This window comes from Sorex araneus, chromosome 7 (genome assembly GCF_027595985.1).
Source record: "Sorex araneus isolate mSorAra2 chromosome 7, mSorAra2.pri, whole genome shotgun sequence".
Taxonomy (NCBI): Eukaryota; Metazoa; Chordata; class Mammalia; order Eulipotyphla; family Soricidae; genus Sorex; species Sorex araneus.
This window is the reverse complement of record NC_073308.1, coordinates 50,093,475-50,114,347: the sequence shown is the minus strand read 5'-3', so window position 1 is coordinate 50,114,347 and position 20,873 is coordinate 50,093,475. Positions and strand designations below refer to the sequence as shown.

At 39.1% G+C, this 20,873-nt stretch overlaps 2 protein-coding genes across 7 annotated transcripts in view; one reads left to right on the top strand and one right to left on the bottom strand.

Annotated features, from left to right (window-relative positions):
* Positions 1 to 2,170: 2,170 nt before the first annotated feature.
* NPY1R (neuropeptide Y receptor Y1) overlaps positions 2,171 to 20,873 on the bottom strand; it is a 27,615-nt gene continuing 8,912 nt past the window's right edge. For 2 of the 5 annotated variants that reach the window (XM_055144737.1, XM_055144736.1), the window contains exons 2-3: positions 3,988 to 4,836; positions 2,171 to 3,887 (exon numbers count right to left, since the gene is read on the bottom strand). In XM_055144737.1, coding sequence (XP_055000712.1) covers positions 3,435 to 3,887; positions 3,988 to 4,686 — 1,152 coding nt within the window. In that variant the 5' untranslated portion in view covers positions 4,687 to 4,836 and the 3' untranslated portion in view covers positions 2,171 to 3,434. Of the gene's footprint in view, positions 3,888 to 3,987; positions 4,837 to 8,990; positions 9,012 to 10,174; positions 10,327 to 10,453; positions 10,591 to 20,873 lie in introns of those variants that run through there. The other 3 variants (XM_004606144.2, XM_055144735.1, XM_055144738.1) reach the window with 3 other exon arrangements.
* The window catches only part of NPY5R (neuropeptide Y receptor Y5), a 25,114-nt gene continuing 14,896 nt past the window's right edge, over positions 10,656 to 20,873 (top strand). For both annotated transcript variants that reach the window (XM_055144734.1, XM_004622742.3), the window contains exons 1-2: positions 10,656 to 10,771; positions 10,858 to 11,290. In XM_055144734.1, coding sequence (XP_055000709.1) covers positions 11,256 to 11,290 — 35 coding nt within the window. In that variant the 5' untranslated portion in view covers positions 10,656 to 10,771; positions 10,858 to 11,255. The remainder of the gene's footprint in view (positions 10,772 to 10,857; positions 11,291 to 20,873) is intronic.

Below are 20,873 nucleotides of genomic sequence, written 5' to 3'. Positions count from 1 at the left end.
TAATTCTTTTAGTCATTTGGTATTAGCCAGCTACTTAAAACAAATGAGTGTGTGCCTGTGAAGGGGGCGGGCTTAGGGATCGGTTGGGGAGATGGGGACAATGGTTGGAGGAAAAGTCACTTGGGTGGCGGGATTGGTGCTGGAACATTAAAAATCGATAATAGTATTTTGAACAACTTTGTGAGCCCTGGTATTTAAATAAAGGGAAAAAATAATAAGAATTGGTTTGAACATTTTTTTAATTAACTAAAGGTCATTTTGGCATTATGAATTCATATTAACATTTAATATGAAAAAGAGTGATATTTGTTTGGCTCATAAGACTAATCTACAACATCCCTAAATATAAAATGTCAGGCTGGGGTTAAAGCCCTTGCTTTGCGTGCAATTAAACCCCGGTTTGACCCCCGCCATGACGTGTTTCTCTGAAACCCAGCCCTGTTGCAGTGTGCAACCCGGCCCCAGAGTGCTCCCTCGCTAGGACAGCTGGATTAGTCCAGATTCCTCCCTGGGGCCGAAGCAGCACTCTGCACCCCTGAGTCCTAGTCAGTCACTGACTGCTTGATTGCCATTCACTGGAACAGTGCCTAGGCCCTACGAGCACCGTCTACCAATTTTTAAAATTAAAAATGTCATTTTTGCTTTCTGTAGAAGGGAATGAGAAGAGATCTTATTAGAGGATCTATATAAGAAGAGATCTCCTTAGTAAAGAACTTATTAGGATTCCAAGTAAACTTCAGTATGTGAAGAAAATATGATTGTAAATAAGGAAAAGGATGGTGAGTCTTATTCATTTAGTTTAGAAATATTTTTGAAAAACTTCTAAGTGCTTCTTGCACATTGTGTGAACAGCCTTTGCTTCAAGAAGCTTCAAAAATCAAAGGAGGGAACTGGGCGATTGGTGGTTAGTAGAAAATGTTTCATTAGCAAGCAGATAGAGGAAACTGTGAGAATATTATGAGAGAAAAGATTTGAGACCATGTTTTTTGTCCCATTGTTCATCGATTTGCTCGAGCAGGCACCAGTAACATCTCCATTGTTAGACTTTTTGTTACTGTTTCTGGCACATTGGATATGCCACAGGTAGCTTGCCAGGCTCTGCCATGTGGGCGGGATACTTTCGGTGGCTTGCCAGGCTCTGGGAGAAGGATGGAGGAATTGAACCCAGGTCGGCTGAGTGCAAGGCAAATGCCCTACCTGCTGTGCTATCACTCCAGTTTGTTATAGTAAATGATGAAATTTAGTTAGTTTAAAAACTTACTTTTCAGTTAGCAAGGTTATTTGATAACCGTATTAGTATTCATAATTTCTTATTACCCCTTTACAAGGGTGCCTGCCAGGATAGAGTAAAATAGGAGAAATGGCTTAGAATTCACAAAAGTGATGTGGCTAATAATCAATAGTTGATCACTTTTTCTCTGTTCTACATCAATGCTTGCTTCACTATGCCTACATAAATTTATTGGGGGCAAGGACATGGGACCCATGAGTTAAACTAATTTTGTGGGTGCTTATGAAAATGACAGATATGGCAGGATGTGGTTTTCCCAAATTAAAAGCCCATGCTTCTGCTGGGAAGCTGCTGCTCTCACGTGGCAGGACAGCCCGCCAGCTGGTGTGAATCAAGATCACCATCATGAAATCCCGTTAATCGTTGATTTCTCTAGGGGGCTCAGCAACCTCTCCATTTGTCCTTTCCCTGAGATCTTAGAAGTCTCTCTCGACTCGGCCCTCTCAATGATGTCACACTGGAGGCTCTTTCAGGGTCAGGGGAATGAGATCCAGCTTGTTACTGGATTTAGAATATGAATACACCATGGGAAGCTTGCAAGGCTGTCTCATGTGGGCAGGAAACTCTCAGAAGTTTTCCAGTTCCTCCCAGAGGGAGAATACACTGGTGTGAATACATTCCTTTTTATTTTATCAAGTTTTATTTGATGTCTCCATGTCTCCTTTGACCCCAAAAACTTTGGGACTCATGTGGGATTTGATGGTGGACCTCAGCACAACAGGTCCCTTGGGACAGCCACAGAGATTCTTCAAAGGATCAACCTGCCTTTGCTATGTTCAAACCTTTGTCCAATTGTCCTGGATGTCAGCCGAACACCCACACATCAAATATTGAACCATGGTTTTTAAAGAAAGAAAATAAAGAAAGTAATACAATCCATTCCTCAGAAAAAGCAAAAACAATTTTAATAAAGAAGTGTTGCCCTTCCAAACTCAAACACATTCAATGCTTTGTATAACACATCAAAGATATAGCTTGTTCTTTAAAGTAGCTTTCCTCCAGAAGATTATGGAGCTTAATCGTGATCACAGAGTACACAAAATTAAGTATATCAACATGACATAACTATTCATACAGTTTATAGTGCAATATTTATAACACACCACAAGGCACACAAGTTTATACATGTTAACATGGATTATTGTTCTGTTTTCTGATATTTATACCTGGTAGTGATGGTGAACATTCAACATTGTATCTTCTTGTCTTTCTATGAAAGCTGGACATTGAGAGTTAAGAAAATGAGTGATCTTATGGTCACTGACATATGGAAAATACATTTTTGTGATTTAACTACTATAAATTACACATGCCTTTTGAGTTACATGTATATATTTACTAGAAAGATTGACAGATACTGAAGAGACTAAAGAAAACCTCTTAACCATCAAATCAAATACAATTCAACTCTCTGCAGCAATCATAATTCACTAATCAGACTACTACTCTTAAATCCTTTGGTTGTCAGGTACCAAACTCATTTGAAAGTTAGGTCAATGCTTTTCTTCCTAATTATTATGGGTGGTCCAATTCCCCATAATATTCACAGCTGACAAATATTCCTTATGCATCTTTATCTTCAGTGGCAGTCAATTAGGAACAAAAAGAATCCTCTCTTAAAAATATGTTTTAATGCAAATCATTCCAGAATGACTTCAGACTATGGACAGAGACTGCAGGACAAGACTCCACTTCTATATTCTGAATGCTGCTTCTGTATAGTGCCACTTCTATAGAAGGTTCAAATCATGTCTATCCCCTTATCGGGATTGTGCAATCTATATTCATCAAGATGGCCCAACTCAATGAGTTTTGGATATAGTGTCTCTAAAGTCAGTTACTAGCAATATTTTAAAGAAATTTCACTCCAATAAATACAATATAAAAGCATTTATCTTATATGCATGTTTACAAAAAGCACTTCAAAGATGTCTGGTCAAATTGCCCGAAGATTTCAAAGCCCATACATTTGTTGCAAATGTAATTTGGACAACTACTATAAAAGCAGTAAAAAGCAAGACCAAAAATCTTCATTGCTTTAAAATTTTTTAACCCCATTCTTTGGGAGACTGGTAATAAAAGTACATTGCAGTTTGTGCTTGCTTTTACACAGAAGTCATCTGGACCATTTGCTACAAGTCGTTCAGATCTTTTCATTATCATCACTGTTGATTTTTTTAAATGCAACTGGGCTTGCTTGTTTTAAAGAAGTCTTCGAAACATCCGTGTGCATGGTTGACATAGCAATTGTCTCATAATCATCATCCCGAGACCGGAAATCACAAAAGTTAAAGAAGAATTGCAGATCTCTCTGGAAGTTTTTGTTTAGAAAGCCATAAAATATAGGGTTAACGCAGGTGGATATCATTGCTGTGAGGTGGCAGAGCAGGAACAAGAGATTATGATTGCACGTGGCAATGATCTGATGATTCCAATCAAACACAGTGTTAAAGATGGTTAGGGGCAACCAGCACACGGCAAATGCTACAACAATAGAGAGCAGCATAATGTTGATTCTTTTGGTTTCACTGGACCTGTACTTATTGTCTCTCATCTTGTCCATCATGTTGTTTCTCCTTTTTAAGCGTATGTATATCTACAGAGAAAATAAAATAACAGTTCAATAAAGCACTCATATATTGAGGAATTCTTCGGAATGAAAGTGAAAATGTGGGGGGAGGGGAATGTTTTCTTACCTTGAAGTAGCAAATAAATATAAAACAGAGCGGGCCGAAATACTGCAGCACCAAGAGGAGAGTGGTGTAAGACAACCTATGAGAGTCCGACGGAAATTTATCAAAGCACACGTATTTGTCCTTGAATGCTTCAAGTGTGACATTTTGGAAAGGCTCATCAGTCAATTCTTGATAGATCACAAAGGGTAGAGAAGAGGCCACAGCAAGGAACCAAATGACAGCAATGCCTACATAAGCATGTCTATTATTTGGTCTCCACCCTCGTGGATTAATAATAAGCTGATGTCGTTCCACAGCAATGAGAACCAGAGAGAAAATGGACACAGTGATTGAAACACACTGCACAAAAGGATTCAATTTGCACATGGCCTCACCAAAAACCCAGTGGTCCATTAATGTGTACACAAATGTAAAGGGGAGACACATGATGGCAACAAGCAAGTCTGAGAAGGAAAGGTTCACAATCAGGATGTTGGTGACATTTCTCATCTCCTTTTGTTTCAAGATGATTATGATCAAAGCCAGGTTTCCAGAGACCCCGAGAATGATCACAGCTCCATAAGCCAGAGCTAAGGTAAATATCATGGCCAAGGGCAGGTGACAGTCATCATTTTCAAAAGCCAGATACTGGGAATTCTTCTCAGAAAAATTATAGTAGATTGAATGATTGTCTACCTGAGAAAATAAAGTTGAATTCATTTTGGTTAGTCAGACTGTTACAGACTACTTTAAACAAAACGGCAGTATGTGTCTTCAACGCAGGTCAAATGTTCATTGTATTCTTATTTTCATACTGGAATCCATTTGTCAAAATTATTCTGAATTCTTCATTTCCTTGAACTGAACAATCTGTAAAGAGAAAATGACCAAGTGCATTACTAATTTTATTGAGGGCAGTCAAAATGAGTTCTGACTCATAATACTGTTTAAAGAGAAGACAGTGAAGTAAATAAACAAAAGGTAAGCTGTATAAATGTCTTTAAAATAGCAGAAACAGTGCTTACATTCAAAATTCTCACAATATTTCTCATTGGACTTACTTGCACATTCAGTTTCAGCAAAATCTAGTGATTTGTAAATTAGTAAATTATGCGTAGATTGCATGCCTAAATCTATATAAACAGCACTTTCAGCACATTCTTAAGCATTTTAGGATTATGAATGTACAACACAAATTTTTGTACAATTTAAACATAAGGGAACCATATGAGGCAAATAAAGCAAAACAACAGCAACAATTTACCCAATTCTTCCATTTACTAGAGAAAAGAAAGAATTTGTGAAGAGATCAAGTTGTTCATCAAACAATGAAAGACAGGTATTATTTAATGCAAGTCTACTCAAAAAGAGAAGGTCAATATAGTGAAACATCAAATATATAGTCATATGGAGGACAGGTGAATGAACAGATGTTTAACCCAGAAGAAAGCTTAATAGGAACGGGATATGTATCTTCTCGTATTTGAATGGGTATACGTGGCTTCAGAGCCTGATATATTATATCTAACTACACAGAGTAAAAACAGAAGAAGTGTATTTTAACAATGAAACAGAGAATCAGAGAGATAATAAAGTGGTTAGGGCTCTTGCCTTGCACACAGCCTACCCAGGCTCTATGTCCAGCACTTCATATAGTCCCCCAAGTACTGAGAAGAGTGATCCCTTAGCGCAGAGCGAGGAGTCAGCCCTGGGCATCATGGGTGTGGCACAAAAATCAGACAAATTTCACAAGTAACAATATTTAATAAAATTGAATAAACTATCCACAAAACCATCAAGCAATTCAGAAGCAAAAGTTCAAAACTACTGATGAAAGACTCAAGGATTCTTGCATCACAAAGGAGAAATCAACTAACACTGAAGCAAAGTTTTAATATTTCAGAACCTTCCAAAGAATTTTTAAGGTATTTCATATAAATCTCCTTTCCCTAGACTAGCATTTCTTTACTACCACATGCCTTCATTGAAGAGACTCTAGGAGTAGGCCCACAGGTGAAAGAGAAAAAATGGGGGCCACAGCATGTGATTAAGGGGTGAACTGGCAGGAAGGGAAGGTTTCTTGGAGAGGAAACAAGATTAGGGGCTGGGGGAGACACATAGTCAGAAAAAAAGTATTGAAAAACACTGCACTAGACTATCGAGACAGAAAGATACAATGCAGGGATCTGAATTTTAGTCTTTTACTACATTTTACCAGATACTCTTTTTTTAACCAATATAATCCAGGAAACAAGTCTTGTTTGATCAAAAGCTCCTTCTAAAAATATTCTGACTTCCCCTAAATCACAAAATAAAAACATGAAATAAGATTTATGTTAATCAACAGGCCATTGTGTCTGTGTTAAGAAGGGGCATTTCATTTCTTTCTTATACAAGAACAATAAAGCAAATCATGGATATTTACTTTCTTTGAAAAGGACATAAAAAGTTAATGAACAAAAATGTATTTACCTTTCAAGTGTCACCTCTACAGAGCCTTTTTCTTGAGTGTTTTTACTTTCTAGACTATGTCTTCTTTTAATTGCAAAACCACAATTGAGTATAAAACTGAAGGTTAGAAAGTTAAGATGCTAAGATAAAGTAACAATAAAAGTATTTAGACTAAAAATGAGATTCTGGTAATTTTGAGAGTGAATGCTATTAAAAATAAGACCCTCTCTTTCTCTCTGCACAAGCAGTAAGACTCCTAGATTTACATGATAATCACACTTTGTTTCTCAAGAATGCTAAAGTCTGACAGGGGATGTTCTGTGTCTAAAAGTCAGAAAAACCTGCCAGAATTTGGTAAGACTCTAAAACTTATTTGGAAACTTCTCACTTAAAATTCAAAAAAATTTTGTTCCGTGCAGTTTGCTTAGCAAGATAGTTAACATTATTTATCAACTAAGATTTTTTTCTTCATGATTTCAAATCAAACTAGCATGTTAGCAAAGTTCATCTTGTGACTTCTTCCTGCCACCATCTCCTGCCAGGTGAATTAGTGCCCTAATTTGAGATTATGTAAGGTATGAACTAGAACTGAGGACATTTCTGAGCCTCACTTCTACCCCTCTACATTATTCCTCTTTCTGCATTTCAATCCCAAACAAGAAAGCTCCACTCCAGCTCTTCACAGTCCGAGACAAATGGCCCTTTTTACTTCTCTCATTACTCTTGCTTAGTGTCCTGTCTTGTCATCACTCCAAGATTTATCCATCTTTCAAAGAGTTAGTTGGCTCCTCTCAACTTTAATAAAACCTCTGTAAGTTTGGCATCATACATGAATTTTAGCATCTTGTAAGTCGGTTCTTGTGTGAGTTTATCTAACATCACTAGTTTAATTCTATGACATTCCTCTTACGTGTCAAGTGAATTCTGATTATTACAGTCATTTTAGTGGGTCAGGTATATGGGGGAAATGTTCTACTGCATGAAAAAGAAAAAATGGAGTTGTTTTTGAAACAAATTCATTCATACGGTATGTATTTCTTGAGTATTTATTTCACATGAGGCAATGTTTTAGTGGACATATAGGGAACCTCTTCATTGAGTTTTCTGGTAGAGAAAGGCAGAGATAGGAAAAATAAATTAGTAAATGTTATGGTATGTCAAATGATATTAAGTGCTAAAGAAAAGAATAAAGCAGAAAAAGGGAACTGGTACCGCTGGGGGTTTCATTTGTTACTGGGTGGTAGGGAAGTCCTCTGGCAGCCTCAGATAATGGATGGCGTGTGAGTTTAGATCTGAGAACAGTGAGTGAGGTAGTCATACAGAGAACTCAATGACTATTTTCTGTGTGGAAAAAAAAACTAACATCCTCAACTCTGGAGTGGAATTAGTGCCTAAACTGTGATGAGAAATGACATACAAGGGAGTAATTAGTAGAAAATTGATTAGAAATAGTCAAGTGAACGGATCACTGTGAAGGAAAGTCTTGTTCCTGGGACATTACTAAACTTGTAGTCAGAGGTGAGGAACCCGTGGAAAGTGTGGCAAGTGCATAGTGTTACCAACTTTTATTTTAAAATTATTTTGGTTTGTGTTTTGAACAGACTGAAGACACAAAAGAGAAAAATGGAGATTCTGCGGCTAATACAATAACCCAGGTAAGGGTAACAGAAGGACAGAATAGAGTGTGCAGTGGAAATAAAAATAAAGTTTGACATCTCCTGACTTATTTCAACATGCTCCCATACATATGAAGAATTAATATACATAATAAAGGTTTATTACTTACTTATAATTAAATTCATAATTTATTATGAATACATTCATAACTTAGTATATGAGCTACAAAGAGCTTTCTTGCAGAGAAATTTCAGTCAGTACACTGAAATTCTATTACCTTTGAAATTATATTTGATAAATATAATTGATAGAGGCATAGCACTTTTCATAGCTAAGTTCACATTTGGTAGATATTCCAGATGAGTAAGGGCTTTGCATTGGTAAAAAGTGTGTTTTCGGCCTACCTGGCTATCATTTCCAGAAAGAATAACTATCATAAGAGAATACCATGAAGAGAAAGAATTCACAAGAATTATCTTTGCAAAAGAAAACAATGTTATTTACTATTTTGATGCACATTTCTAAAATAAGTAGTGCAGTGACAGACAGTGCAAAACTTCAAGATTGTTGAATCTCAATATAGTCATCACGTGCATTAAAGACCCAAGAGAGATAGCAGAATATATCATTCCGTGGCTAATTAGCCCCCTGCCAGAAAGGAAATGTCCTTGTTTCCAATTAAATGCTGGCCTTTCAATACTTGTTGTACATAACGCTGTTTCCTACCAGAAAGTACAGCTTTCTGGTGATAACCTGCTGCAGATTTTATTTTTCCTCATGGATACAGAATGACTGTTCATCTCACTTGTCTTGAAAATGAAATGCCAGGCTGTTAGACTCAGCCTCCAAAGTTACTGCTACTTTATCTACAGGAGTTACATAATTCTCGGTTTCAGTCCTCTCCCAGGGAGCTGCTTCAAAAACAAGCAAAGACTAACACAGTAATAGCCACTCACCAAGAAACGGATTCAGTCTTTCGACAGGGTGGGGAACTGGCCAGAGAACTTTCTGCTCCCTATTGGCGTCAGAGAAGGAACCCAGCCTTGGAGCTGACGGCTCATGTCCCCTTCTGTCCAGGAACAGGCAAACTGCTCCTCTTTCCCCGTTGTGTGTCACCAATCACCTGCTTTCCGCAGGTTTAAGAGTATTTAAGAATAGCCCCCCAACCTTTTTTTAATCTTTAGAAGATCAAAACACACTTCTTCCCCGTTTTCTAGGTTTAGTCTCTGCACCAAGAGGTCCGGGACAACATGAGATGTGTTCCATCAAAATTCTTTATCTGCACACTTACACGCCCACCTTTTCTCGAGTTTCCCCATTGTGTTAATAGGTAAATCCCCCCCTAACCCCTCTTTAAGTCCTTAGCAAAACACACACACATACACACACACGCGCTCGCGCACACACACTCATTAGGAAAGATCTCTATCCCATGAGGAGAGACAAACCACAAAACCAAGCAACCCACCCACAACAAAATCCAGACTCAAACCTCCTTTCTCTCCCTAGCCCAACATCAGTCCTTAAAATACCCGATTTCTCCCCCAGTCTTCCCAGGGATCTGCAAAACTCTCTTAAACCGCCTCCACCTCCAGCGATGCCCTAACCTCGCCCACTCCCTCGGCTTCCAGGACCACCTTGTCTTAAAAGCAGCTCCAAGTTGACAGGTCAGAACTTGCACGGTGAGGCAAAAAGGGGCCCGGCGTGGCCCCGCCGTGCAGCGATAGGTTGCTTGGAAGGGGATGGAAGGGAGGGACCGGGGCTCTCTTTCCGCCCGAGAAGCGACGAGCTAACTAACTAACAGCTCGGGTGGGAAAGGGGAGACGGCGCGCGTGCCCCCCAGGTCCAGCAAACACCTCTGCAGGGGCCCGGCCCGGCGCTTACTAAGTAAAAGGAGAGGGTGGGAGACTGGCCACGCGCTCACTCCGTCTGTCTGCCCCGGACCCACGCTGCGCGGCTGCCTCGGCTCCAACTCCAGCCAGCTGCGGAACCATCGGAGAGAGGAGCGAGAGGGTGCACCCCCGCCTAGCACCCCGGCACCTTGCAGAGGGAATGCAGACCACTAACTCCCCGTCGCCCTTCCCCAAAGCCCCCCCACCCCGCCCCGCAGCAGCACTGGGGCCAACTCCTGGATACCGACCGTCGACCCCGTCCGCCTTGGGAGCAGGTGTCCCAGAGTTTGTCCAGTCCTCCGGAGCAGCGAGCCAGCTAACCCGTCCAGAAGACCGAACCGAAATGCAAGAGCGCACGCCCCGTTGTCAGTTTCCCAGGGATCCGGGGACGGTCCCAACACTTGCAGGCGGGTTCTGCCTCTCTCGCCCCTCGTCCCATGCACGTGAGATCTCACCCACCCACCTCCTCCCCAGCCCCCCCCCCCGAAAAAAAAAGTGCCTGGAAAAGGGATCAAGTTGAAACTTACCGTCTTTTGCACTCCTTGAATAATGCGGGGAGTTGTGTCGGAAGGGAGCGGTGGCGACAGAAAGAGATTCGCCGCGATTGCTCGGGCTCAGACTCGAGATCGGGGAAGATAGGAAGCGACGCCCCCTTAAAGCCGAACTCCACCTCATCCCCGCATCACGTGACGGCGCCCCGCGAGCGCGCTCCCCCACCCAAACACCTCACCTTGGATCTGCTACCTCGGGGGGTGCGTGGCCTATAGGAATCCTGGAAAGAAAAGCCACTGACATCTAAAGCACGCGGTGTTGGGCACAGGCAGAACGCACCGCGCAGGGGAAAAGTAAGTCCTCGTCCCGCACTGTCCTGGGCTCCCGCAATTTGGGAAGGTTTTGGAAAAGTCAGTGCACGGTTTTCCTTTGTTTGCAGGTCAGTGCCATCTTGTGGTCGAAGTCAGACCGGAGCATGAAAGTCCGGGATGAAAAGGACTGTTTTTTATTTACCAGCGCAGGAGAGGTGACATTCATCGCCAAAACATCACTAATATGTTTGGGGCTTTCTTTTGCAACGGTCAAATGCTTTTCATGTCAATACCTAGAATTTTTTTCCTAAGGGCAAACAAAAGACTTTCCGGACTTTCCGAAGAGGGAGTCTAGCTTTTGAGTTTTTTCTTTCCACTGCAAAAATGCATTGAGTCAGATTTGTTCCCAGCGCCCAGCTGCTTTTATTTTTTATTTTTTCTCTCAAGGGGAGCACGATGAACTGAACATATCCCCGGTGGTCAAAGAATCAATGCAAATTTCTCAGAGCTTAGTCTACTGAACACGATGAAGGAAAGAATAGACTGTGCACAGTTACTTTGGTATGGGAAAACCATCCTAGTCCTGAAGATTCAGGCTAATTGCTGATACAATGATCTCGGATGATTTACATAGCTCTACTCTGAAGAGCCATAGTTTTGTGATAAACACACATAAGAGTCTCTAATATCGATGAACAGAACATCCATGTCAAACAGTCAAAAATTTTAAGTTTCCTCAGTACTTAAATAGGCCACAGTACAGGGATGCATAAAAGTTTTATTAAATAACAAGTATAATTGCATTCGTCTTCAGAGTGAAAACAAAGCAAACTTCAAGGCAGATTGAATCGCCTGAGCTTTACATTGGTTAATAGTTTTCTTGTTGTAAGGATGAATAAATACTATTTAAAGCTCAATATAAGCCATGCTTATTTACTTATATAGATGTGATGTACATAACCTGATTTGTTTTCTTTTGGAAAGACTTATGAGATATTTGTCATTAGACATGTTTATATAATTGGAAAGAGAATATGATCAAGATTATAATATAATCATTCAATATTAGATATAAGGTTGCATCTAAAAATTCTAGTATTGGCTAAACAGTAAAATATTTTATTTCTTTTATCAAGGATGAAAATATGACATAATTGAGAGTTCTATTCTTTTACAAAGCAACAATTTGATTTCTGACATATTGTAAGTCTAGTTCATTCCTTTAAATTTCATTTTGTTCTTAGAAGCAAGTTTAACCACAAAGCTTAAATCCTTAAATTGACTATTTTTAAGCTTCTACAGGAATTTCAAATGAAATTAATTATGTGCAAAGAATGATTTTTGTAAACATGTTAACTAAGTAAGCAAATACTTTTAACTTAAGGATATAATTTGGAATCATTAGATACTTTCCTTTCTGTAGTTGCCAGAAATATTAGTAAAAGTATGTATGTCTGAAGAATGCCTGAATTGTTGTGATCTTAGCTTTGCTGTTATCTTATTAAATTAAGTTTTAGAAAGTGTTTCCCCTAAGGCAAGTTGATAAATGTTGCATTCTTGAGATGCTAATATCAAATACAATTTTTGAAAGATCATTGACCTTGTTATACAAAGAGTTTTGAAATCGTCAACAACAGCAAAGTTATGTAATTCCCCTAGGAATATCACTCACTAAGTAAGGACTTTTCCCAATGTGTAAACTAGAAAAGTTAAGGATAGCATAATGACAAATACAGCATCTTAGAATTTTTTTTTGTGGACTTGAAATAAAGTAACGTAAGTTACCCAGGGATCAAATCCAGGTCAAGGACCAGGTGCATGACAAGTGCCTACCTGCTATAATATCACTCCAGCCTCTGAATTGCTTTTTTAAATTACCTGCATAAAGTGACAACTTCATTGCAATGTTGGTATAAGGACTGGGGATGTGTCCCAATGGAAGGACATTTGCCTTGTAAGGCAGTGATTTTCATTTCTCAGCACCAGAGGGGGGCCACGTATAAATGTTATTGTACAGGTATATAGACAAACAATTAAATTATCTTCACTGTATAAAAGACCTCAAATACTATTTTACGGATATGTTCTTGATTTAAGATGAGAATGTATTTTAAGACAGTTTTCATTTGATTTGTAGTTTACAAGTTCAGACCATTAAAAAAAATATTTGTTGGGGGCTGGAGTGATAGTAGAGGGTGTAGGGCATTTGCCTTGCATGCAGCCGACCCGGGTTCGATTCCTAGCATTCCATATGGTCCCCCAAGCACCGCCAGGAGTGATTCCTGAGTTCAGAGCCAGGTCTCAGCTCTGAGCATCACCGGGTGTGACCCAAAAAGCCAATATATATATATATATATATATGTATATATATATATACACACACACATATATGCATATATATACATATATATATTTTTATCAGGTATCAGAGATGACTCAAAGATTCAAAAATCCCCATGGAACCTGATAAATAGTACAGGCAGGGGTTAAGAACTGTGCCTTACATGCAGCCAATCAGGTGAAATCCCCAACACAGTATATGGTCCATTAAGTACCTCCTGGAGTGATTCCTGAGCCCAGAGTAAGAATAAAAGCCTTGAACACTGCCAGGCGTGGCCCCCCAAAAACAAACCAAAGCAGAATTAAACTCCCTAAAGAAAGTATGAGTCTGTCAACTCTATCACCTTTGGCAACCGGGGTGATTCTGATAGTCCCAATGTCTGGGATCCCCAGTGGAAATAAATAAATAAATAAGTAAATGTCAGAAGAAAATTACATAGTATCAGAACATTAGAACTATTTAGTAAATCTACAAATATTTCTCCACAGATCTCATCTTATTTGACACCCTTTAAATGTTAAACAACAGAGTACTGTTATATATTTATCACAAGGTATAGTGAAAAGTACCTAGCCATAGTTGCTATATGTTATTTCCTTCTGATCGCCTTTTAAGTGGTAGGGGCAGAATTTCTGACTTGGACAAGTGTAAATGACAGGTATGACTGACAGCTGTGAAACCTCTGCCATTTATGACACACATCTCTGAGAGCTCATCTTGTCCACTTCCGCAGTGCTCCATCCTACTTGGGAATGCTCAGGCTTGGCATTAGAATTCATAATGTAGCACTTCAGAGAGCAAACATAAACAGCTCAGACCTCACCTACTTGCTCTATGTTCTTAAGCTGTTTCTTATTCCTAACGTTGAGCAAATTTTCCCAGAGGGAAACAAAATTGTTTACGCGAATCTGAAGAACATCTCAATCAGTCATATGGATACTATAAACTTTTCTTGGGTCTTGCTTTGTTTTGGTTAGTATTCTTGTATTTTTTCTTCATTTGTTGCATTTTATTCCCCAGTGATAGCACAGCGGTAGGGCATTTGTCTTGCATGCAGCCTGGGTTCGATTCCTCCGCCCCTCTCAGAGAGCCTGGCAAGCTACCCATGGCGTATTCAATATGCCAAAAACAGTAATAACAAGTCTCAAAATGGAGATTTTATTGGTGCCCGCTCGAGCAAATCAATGAGCAGCGGGATGACAGTGACAGTGATATATATGTAAACATTAACCAAGCGGCATAAATGCTGGCCGACTTTGACCGAGAGTGTGGAAAGGTTGGACTGCAGCTGAATCTCACCAAGAACAAAGTTCATGAAAAACAATCTAGTCGCTTTAGTTTCATTTGCGCTCAATGGAATGAACATCTCTAAATATAGCAGCTATGTGTATCTGGGTCAAGAACTCAACATGAGGAACTACTTGGCGCCAGAACTGCGCAAGAGGAAGAGAGCAGCGTGGAACACCTTCAAGAGCATCAAAGAAGTTGTTAAGAGGACGAAGAACCTCCGGATCTGGGCACATCTTTTCAACTCCACCATTCTTCCTGCACTAACATACTCAAGAGACCTGGGCCTTACAAAAACAGGATGAGAACGCTATTCAGGTATCCCAAAGAGGACTGGAAAGAGCTATGCTTGGAGTATCATGTTTCACTCAAGTGAGAGAAGGAATCCGGAGTTCCAACCTCCATCTACAATCAAGAATCAGGGACACTGTCTCGTTTGCCAAGGCATCAAAAATCAGATGGGCTGGACGCATAATTTGATTGAGATGACCACTGGACTAGAGCTGTTACCAACTGGATTCCACGGGACGTCAAAAGACTGCATGGTTGCCCACCTACGAGATGGTCAGATGTCTTTGTCAAAACCCTGAATGAACAGTTTGAGGTTTTCCGTGTTCCTGGAGCGAGTAAATACCACTGGGCTACACTAGCATGTGACGGGAAAGAATGGAGACGTTACTGGCACAAACTCAAGCGAATCGAAGATCAACTGGATGACAAGTGATACAAGTGATATATATATATGTTATGTATATATGTATAAAAGGAATTCAATCCAAGAATGAGTTACGGTATAATCTGATCTTTCCTGCTGACTCAAGAAATTGCTGGATTTACCAGATCTCTGATAGGATAACTGGAGATAAAGATAATCCAGTTCCATAGATTACTGCAACTTCAAATTTAAAACACTATGTCACTGTATCACTGTCATCCCATTGATCATTGATTTGCTTGAGCGGGCCCAATAATGTCTCCATTCGTCCTAGCCCTGAGATTTTAGCAGCCTCTCTTTACTCATTCTTCCCAATAGTGCTGCATTAGAGGCTCTTCAGGGTCAGGAGAATGAGACCCATCATTGTTTACTGTATTTGGCATATGAATATGCCACGGGGAGCTTGCCAGGCTCTCCCCCATGTGGACAGTAAACTCTTGGTAGCTTACCAGGTTCTCTAAGAGGGAGAACTAGGCTATCAGATGGCTATATGCTTCCGGGAGCGTGGTTTTATAGTCTCTGGATGTTGGCCATTGATGGGATTACACGGTGCTGGAGGCAGTTTCTGGGTGTGACTGCCTAGCTACTGGAAAATGGGGAATCTGGGTGGAAGAGGCCCAGTCCTAATCCAAGCAGCATTGAAGATCTTGGCCCCGGGTCCCTCTGGTTCCTTCATGTGTGAGGCTCGTCCGAATGTGTGTGGAGAGTGCCCTTGAGCATGGGTGTGGCTGGGTTCTGGAGGTCTTCAACTGCCAGGGCTCTGCTTGGAGCAGGGAGGGAAACACAACCCTTCTTTTAAACTCAAATTTAAAACAAGCCTTGAATATTACCCAGAAATTCTTGAACTTTGATGATCTCCAAATTCCTCTCCATCTCATCTGCCATTTTATACATATTTCTAGTCTCAATGGGCTCCCTCCTTCTGAAGTGAGTAAATGTCACAGGCACATGTATTCCCTAACTTTCCTATCTATCATTTTGACTGTGGAACTTCTAGCCCTAGACTTTGAGTTACTCTGGGCCACAGAGTTTCCCATTTGATATGTCAAATACCATGAAACAGAGATAAATGGTCCCCTTGTCTTCTCTCAAGGTGGGGATCTACTCAAGCCGAAAGTATATGTCTGTGACTTGTTTTATTCCAAGTCTTCAGATTCACAATAATACAACTCTAACATCATTTATTTTATAATTTAATTTTCTGGGTTCAACACTAAAATATAACAAAAACAAAAAAAATGACTCATCTCTTTCTCATTTTAATGCTATCACCCATGCTCTTTAGTTACCTTCTCTTTCCTGGCTAGCTTTTTCAAAAATAAGGTATATTTGCCCTCCTCTCATTTGATCCTCATATGGGAAACTACCATTTTAAATTGCTTTTGGCCAGGACCAAGAGGCAGACATAATTCAGACTCTATTGCAATCATTCTTTATGTTGCATTTGATATTACAAAACCATCCTCTTCTCCTGAAATTTTCTCTTTATTTGGCTTTATTAACTCTATTCTTGGGCCTTTTTCCTTACTGACAGTATTCTCCACAAGAATCTTCTCTCTGTCTCCAACTTAAGATTCTGTTTTCTCCCTAAGATTTTATTGTAAACGCCAAAGATGGTTCTGTGGACTAGCTGAAATGGACTTCAAGTTGTTTCTTTTTTTTAATTAAATTTTTAATTTTATTGAATCACATGTGATAGGGCATTACAAAGCTGTTCATGATTGAATTTCAGTCATACAATGTTTCAACACCCATCCTTCCACCAAGTGTAATTTCCCAGCACCAATGTCCCCAGTTTCCCTTCCCACAACTATCTCCCACCCCCACCTGCCTCTATGGCAGACACCTCTCCTCTCTCTCTCTCTTGCTCACTCACTCACTCGCTCTCGCTCTCTCTCTCTCATCCTCTCTCTTTCTTATTCTCTCTCTCTCATTCTTGGCATTACGGTTTGCAATCCAGATGCTGAAAAGTTTCTTCATAGCAAGATAGGACTATTAGCATGAAGTTTAAACAGCACCAACTTCATAATCATCTGTTTGTGTTAACTATGTTCCAGATAAATGTATTATACAGATTTGAAGTATTTTTCTTTATGTAACCTGAGAAACCGTATCCAACTTCTACTAACCATAGATAATGCACAAGGCAAAGCCTATAGCCATTGAAGACAACAGGTGACACTCCTTGGAAGTTCTGACTCGGGTCTCTCCAGGTGGCTGCTGAATGGAAACCTATAGAAATCTAAGCTCCCGCTCTATTTACCTTCTTCTCTGTGAGTCCGCTTCCCCTAACCTTCTTATGGATAACAGACCCATACTGCTATCTCTGGGAGCTGTGTTACTGAGAAAAACTTTCCCATCATCCACCTAAATAAGGAGTGTATTGTAGTCTTTTGTGCCTTGGTCTCTTTTTTGATCAACCTGAAAATCTCCAAATTTGCCATATATATATATATATATTTTTTTTGGCCTTTTTTTTAATTGCTTCCCACCCCATTTCAAATATTTAATGAACACACGGTCTGAAGAGGCTCAGCTTCTTCTCTAATACACTTTTGGGAACAAATGTCACCAATTAACCAAAATCCTATTTGCTGCATGTACAGTCCATTTCCCTAATGACCTTCCACTAAAAATATCCATAAGAGCTGTTGCTGGGGCTTGGGGCAGAAATTTTGGCATAATTCTCCATGAGGCACAATCTTTCTCCTAACAAGGGCACCTACTTAGCTCAGTTGGCCAGTAAAGCTGAGATGTGGGGGAGTTGCCAACTACCTTTTCTCTATTTCATGGCTACCAGCTCAGATCTTCTTTCTCTGAGGAACAGTGGAAACTTTATGGGCATCCAGAGAAAAGGAACAAGAATTGTGGCTGAATTGAGGCAATTTTCTCACTAAAGAACTCACATAATGCTTTCTAAGCCTAGAAAACCATGTTATCCCTTTACCAAATTTGGAAAGGTAAATCTAATATTATATATATATATATAAATGTAACTAAAACACAATGACATTTAAAAACATTTGTATACGTAATTGTATATATTAATATGGTTATATGTTTATATAATTTATATAAATATGACTGAAACCCAATCATGAACAACTAATGTAGCAATTGAATCACAATGAGATACACAGTTACAAAGTTGTTCATGATTGGATTTCAGTCATACAGTGTTTTGCTAGGTAGAAATGCTCTTTTCTTTAAAAAAAAATAATAATAAAGTAGCAAATAAAAAGAAGAGAGGATTTGCCAGATATATTCTTAATATTCTTTGATATTCTTTGTTTTAACACATACTTATATGCTCTATCATAATTAGATGCTTATATGTTTATAAATTTAAAACCTCTAATCAATGTACAGTTCTCTTTTGTAACTGTAGTTTCCTTGGCAAATATTCCTCTTGGCTGGCAGATCTGATCTCCTCAATCAGTGTCGTCATTTCTAGCCTTCAAGCCAAGCCCTGAGAATTATTCCTTATAAATCTCTCCACTCTCAAATTCAATTTATCAGATTGCCATTGATTTGACCCCTAGCTCTCTCTTAAATGTGCTTTTACAATCATCAAAGTCTTATTTCTCTATGGTCCATCTGCCAGCAGTTGGACCATAGAGAAATAAGACTTTTCACAGCAGTTCAGTGATATCATCGTTCTCCAGTTTAAAGTATCTAGCTCCTTCCAGATTCTTCACATAAAATGTAGTAACTTTCTTTTCTAACCAGCATTTTCAGCAGTATCCTCTATTAATTTCTACACACAGCAGTCATACTAAACTATGTATAGTTTTTTTTTAATATTAGACTCCCTGTGAATTATTTACCTGCTTCTTCCTGGCCCACCTCTTTTACTTAATTTAATGTTCACCAATCCCTCAAATTTATTTCAATTTTCTTTTCAGTTTTGAATTTCTCTCTATTATTGCTCCATCTTATTAAATAGTTTCATTGTGTCCAAGGACTGCATCTGGAAGTGCTTGGAGGACCATATGCAGTACTGGGAATCAAACCAGCTAAGTGACATCTAAGTTTATTTCTAACAAAATAATACTATTTTGTAGCTAAATATTTATTTGCACAAATATGCATTTATCTACAAATACAACTACAATTCAATAATCTCTGTGATGCAATGACTAATAGGTCACCTCTTCAAAGTTAGAGCTTATAATAGCTGGTATATAATAATATACTGAAAAATAAGTTCCATTGAAGGGTTGGAAATCAGAAATAAGGTGGGATTTACATAAATTATGAACACCACAAATCAAGTCCATGTGTTTATCTCAAAAACCAAGATGAATAATTCAGCCTTTGTAGCTATTATGAATTTTATATATACAAATATATATGGGCTGAAGCGAAAACACAGCAGTAGGGTGTTTGCCATTCATGCGGCTGACCCGTGTTCAATTCCTCCTGATGATTCTTGTCATATTTTTAGATATTTATTACGTTTTGATTCTAGTTTACCCATTGCATATAAACTTGAATTTAAGTTCATAGAAAGTATAGTAGATATAAAAATCTAATCTCTTTTTGTACCTGCTGGATTGTATCTTAAAAAGTTAAATTACAAATGAAAAAGATGAGAGTAAAATTATGGTAACAGATGCATTTTTGAGTAGTATGTTATCAACTTTTGCTTCTGGGCTTATGCTTTCAACAGTTCTCTAAACATTCTTTTTAAAAAGACTATTCAAAACAAACTAACATACCAAAAATAAACTATTTCCCTTTCATTTCCACTTAAATGCAACAAGCTATATTTAGGCAGCTGACTCAATTTATAACATTAACTATTAAATATTAGCTTAGAAATTGAAATTCATTTCAAAGAGCAATGTTAAGGTTGTTGCACTTTTTTGAGGAGTTCAAGCTACAAAAGGGAAGAATATATGTTCAAACTATGAATTTACAAGATATCAAAATTTACATATCTCTAATGAAAAATACTCATCCTCATGTACTCTTCTATTCTACATACTATGATCTAAAATTTAGAAATAATGCACTTAAGCATCATTTCTTGATATGTAACTCATCCACAACTTCTTGAAAGAATGTATTATTTATCATTAGATTTTTTGTTAGGTACAGAGGATGTATTAATAACAATGGGAATTTTTTTAAATTTATTTTATTGAATCACCATGTGGAAAGTTACAAAGTTCTCAGGCTTATGTCTCAGTTATACAATATTCAAACACCCATCCCTTCACCAGTGCCCATATTCCACCACCAAAAACCCCAGTATACCTCCCACCTCCCACCCCCCACCACCGCCTTCATAGCTGATAAATTTCACGTCATTTTCTCTTTACCTTGATTGCATTCCATATTTCAACACAAAACTTACTATTGTTGTTGGAATTTCCCCCCAGAAAAGACAGCCCTACTGCCAAGGAAGCATTTGATCATTAGTTTTCCATTGCTGAGAATGAAGAGATATGAAGTCCCACTGTTCCAAGTACATAACACTTTTTTTTCTCCTTCCCGTGCCACGAAGTTCATGCCTGCTTAATAGTCCTCATAATATGGCTGACGCCACGCCGCCCAACAAGGGGGAAAAAAAACGAGAAAGAAGGATAGGATATTTCCTGTCCTCGGCCGGCGTGGGGCTATGGCTTAGTTCACAGTCTAGAGACATGGCTGCAAGCAGTTTCTGGAACCAAAAGTAATCTAGTTGGCCTCCAGATCCTGGTAATTCTGCAGCAAAGTGGCCGCACAAAAAGTGTGGCCACCCGGGTGGAATCTCAGCAGAGCGTCCGCTGGTATCGGCCCTGGCCCAAGACTGC